This window comes from Felis catus, chromosome E1 (genome assembly GCF_018350175.1).
Source record: "Felis catus isolate Fca126 chromosome E1, F.catus_Fca126_mat1.0, whole genome shotgun sequence".
Taxonomy (NCBI): domain Eukaryota; kingdom Metazoa; phylum Chordata; class Mammalia; order Carnivora; family Felidae; genus Felis; species Felis catus.
In genome coordinates this window covers 39,240,802-39,244,737 of record NC_058381.1, presented here as the reverse complement: position 1 = coordinate 39,244,737, position 3,936 = coordinate 39,240,802, and the positions used below count along the sequence as shown (strand labels likewise).

Sequence of the window (3,936 nt, the reverse complement as noted above, 5' to 3'; positions counted from 1 at the left end):
GCTTGTTCAAACAGGCCCCCGGCCAACTCAGGCGTTCATTGGTGAATATAAAAAACAAGCTATGATTGGTTTCTCAAGACGGAGCCTGTGAGAGCGAGTCAGGGATTGGTTCATCTGGTTTGGGCGGGCTCCAGGAAGGTTCAAATGCGACTGGAAGAACTTTTCTAACCGACAAGCGTCTGTGGAGAAGCGGCTGGTTCCGTGGTGGCCTCGTGGGTCCCGCCGGTTTAGTCGCTTGCACGACCCCCTTCACGACCGTCACCATGGAGGTGTCACCACTGCAGGTATAGCTCGTGAAAGGGGCGGGTCGTGGAGGTTCAGCGCGGCCCGGCATCTCTCTGGCTTCAGGCGAAGGGTTACGCTCTGGGGCTGTGGTCCGATCGCTGCCGGCTGGGAGCCGGTATTCCGCGTCGACCGGGTCTCCTGGGCTCGGCGGGATCGTGAAGAGGATAACACCACTTTATGGTGCTAGTATTGAAGTATTATCGGCTACTCTGGCTTCTGGGATGTTGGGTTCTGTTTTACTGTCTCTAGGGTCAGTATTCCACTGGCCTGTATTATAATAGTCCGCGTGTGACTTTAAGCCGCACAGACAGATGCTTTCCTTTCCTTCCCTCCCGCTGAAAATGAGATTGATTGCCCCTGACCCTGGAAGGTGCAGAGCACTGCACGACGTTCCTATTGACGAGACGGCAGGCCCGAGTTGCTTGGAATATGTCCCTTCTGTATTCAAAACGTTAACTTGGCCAAAGGGTCGAATCGATGGCCTTCCCAAACTGATGCTGAGCAGAATCTGTTATGTGCCTGGGACATAGCGGGCACTCAGCAAATATTTGTGAAATGTATGAGAAAAGTGGGTGTATTTTATTGATGACATCTAAAACATTCAAGGAAACTATTTTCACGTCACGTGCACTTAATGTTATGTCTATTCAATACGACCCCTGGGAGCTTTGCTGCAAATTAACTTAAATTGCTGTGTTTGTACAAAACGATGTCAGCTCTACCGATACCTGGTAAGAGATTGTGATTTGTTACAGTGGGTAAATCATTACGGTGGGTGTTCTGTTTTTGTTTTTGTTTTTAATAAGCCTCTGATTAAAAAACCCTTTTCTACAATTTTCTAAAATTGCTAGCCTGTAAATGAAAATATGCTAATCAACAAAACAAAGAAAAATGAAGATGCTAAGAAAAGACTGTCTATTGAAAGGATCTATCAAAAGAAAACCCAACTGGAACATATTTTGCTCCGCCCAGACACCTATATTGGCTCCGTGGAATTAGTGACCCAGGTAAAACCACGTAATGAAATGCAGTTACCAAGTAGTTAAGATGTATACTTTTCCAGGTTAATTTGCTATATACTTCAGGTATTTTTAGTGTCACTAGAACCAGCCTGAGCTATCCTATGTATATTGTAGTATTTAATCCAGAAGACTTTACAGTAATCATAATGATAAGACAGAATAAATGTAGGGTAAAAGTAACTATATTTCTTTGCCTTATTTCTAGCAAATGTGGGTTTACGATGAAGATATTGGCATTAACTATAGGGAAGTCACCTTTGTCCCTGGGTTGTACAAAATCTTTGATGAGATTCTAGGTAAGTAAATTCTTTCACATAAAGATCAACCAGTCAAATCCTTCATAAGAAGTATCATATCTAGCAAACCATGTAGCTGGCAAAAGTGAGACAGTTTACTGGAGTCTAGCGATTTGAATTCTTTCCTAGAAGCAGCACTATGAAAAAATGTTAATACCTGGGTAATATTACTCCTGTGCTGTTTTAGATTTTTTTTCTTTCTACATCTTAATGTTTTTAAAAATACTTTAATTTCTTACAAATGTGTATTTTCTTCCAGTCAATGCTGCAGACAACAAACAAAGGGACCCAAAAATGTCTTGTATTAGAGTCACAATTGACCCGTAAGTCTCTTGCATGGTCTTTTGTTTTGTTATAGCCCATTGTTACTGTTAGTTGCATTTGCTTTGCCTTATACTAACATTGGCTCCCCCCCCCCCCCCCCGCTTACTTGCAAAAGTACAGAAAAGCAGAATGTTACAATGAACAATCTGTGATAACTACCACCCAGATCCAACAGTTATTAATACTTTGCTATATTTGCTTCATCTGTATTTTTTCTAAGTCATTTCAAAATAAATTACAGACATTATGATACTTCATCCCTAAGTATTTCAGTAAGCATCTCCAATAAATGCTCTAAGCATTCTGGAATCTAGAGCTTTTTCTTCTCATGATGCTATTCAAGTAGGAAACCAGCAGGTGGTGATAGAGAATAATTGGATCTAATATTTCTGGTTATAAATGCTGGGTGTCGCTTTATGGATACACGGGTGCATGTTTCACCTTTTTATTAGCCTGCTCAGTTATGGCATAAACTATATTTTAGGTTCATAAACTATATTTTAGGTTTAGTTAATGATGTATTTGACTGCTCCGAAGGACTTGATATCATAGTCTTTAAAAAAATGAGCTAGTTTTAGTCTTTTGTAGATAATATTAAGCACTACTCGGAATAAGATCCATAGTGTGTGTCTGGTTATACCTAAAATTGTACTATCTTCTGAGAATTAACATAAAGTAGCTAAGAGAGAAATGAGTCCAAATAAATTTTTACCATTTTATTGGCCAGCAGGGAAGTTTACAATTGCTAATGTTTTTCCCTTTCATATTTGTTTTGCAATGTGCTTTGTTGGGTGGGAAAGCTAAGCGAGCTAGGGACAGTACAGATGATCCTCTTCAAAGCAGTATAATAGGGGTGCCTGGGTGAGTCGGTTAAGCGACAGACTCTTGATTTTGGCTCAGGTCATGATCTCACAGTGGTAAGATCGAGCTCTGGAGCCCTGGAGCCCAGCGTCAGGTTCCACACTATGTGTGGAACCTACTTGGGATATTCTCTCTCTCCCCCTCTCTGCCTGTCTCCCGCTTATGCGTGCGCTCTCTCTCTCTCTCTCTCTCTCTCAAAATAAAAAAATAAATAATTTTTAAAAAGCAAGCACTATAATAATATTGTTCCTGAATTTTGTCCTTTCCATTGGGCATAAATCATTTCCCTTTGTTTATCCTAACATTTTAAAATTTCATATTTTTTTAGCATTATCGCTGTCTGCCCAGGTGTTGGAAAGGGATTCATTCTTTTTTCCTCTTGGCTCCTATTTCAGGAGTGTCAGGAACTAAGCATGATGGGAAAGGTAGTTCATGCTGAATTTCAGAAGATATATACATGAAGAAGAGTCAATGAAATTGAGACTTGTCAATTTATATATTTTAGAAATAATGATATTTAAATATGAAAATATTAAGCACTAGTTTACATCTGTTTTACAATAAAAGTTTCTTCTTTTCTTAGGGAAAACAATTTAATTAGTATATGGAATAATGGGAAAGGTATTCCTGTTGTTGAACACAAAGTTGAGAAGATGTATGTCCCAGCTCTCATCTTTGGACAGCTCCTAACTTCTAGTAACTATGATGATGATGAAAAGAAAGTAACAGGTAGAGTATTGAGGAAAATAAAGAACATATTGGTTGCTGAAAAAACACATCTTTTAAATGACTGTGGCATAAAAGTTAGAAATATTGGAATAAATCTCTATAATTGATTAACACAGTGATAGCAAAGTATTTTATATTTATTTTCTCAGGTGGTCGAAATGGCTATGGGGCCAAATTGTGTAACATATTCAGTACCAAATTTACTGTGGAAACAGCCAGTAGAGAATACAAGAAAATGTTCAAACAGGCAAGTAAAGAAGTATTTTGTGCCTCCATTATAAATTGTACTTCAGTGGGGTGCCTGGGTGGCTCAGTTGGTTAAGTATCTGACTTAGGCTCAAGTCATGATCTTCCGGTTCATGAGTTTGAGCCTGGCATCGGGCTCCGTGCTAACAGCACAGAGCCTGCTTAGTATCCTC

The 3,936-nt window shown here is 39.6% G+C and overlaps 1 protein-coding gene across 1 annotated transcript in view; it reads left to right on the top strand.

Annotated features, from left to right (window-relative positions):
- Positions 1-127: 127 nt before the first annotated feature.
- Positions 128-3,936, top strand: part of TOP2A (DNA topoisomerase II alpha) — a 28,592-nt gene continuing 24,783 nt past the window's right edge. The window contains exons 1-6 of the mRNA XM_003996831.6: positions 128-284; positions 1,137-1,292; positions 1,513-1,603; positions 1,863-1,926; positions 3,372-3,517; positions 3,667-3,764. Coding sequence (XP_003996880.1) covers positions 264-284; positions 1,137-1,292; positions 1,513-1,603; positions 1,863-1,926; positions 3,372-3,517; positions 3,667-3,764 — 576 coding nt within the window. The 5' untranslated portion in view covers positions 128-263. The remainder of the gene's footprint in view (positions 285-1,136; positions 1,293-1,512; positions 1,604-1,862; positions 1,927-3,371; positions 3,518-3,666; positions 3,765-3,936) is intronic.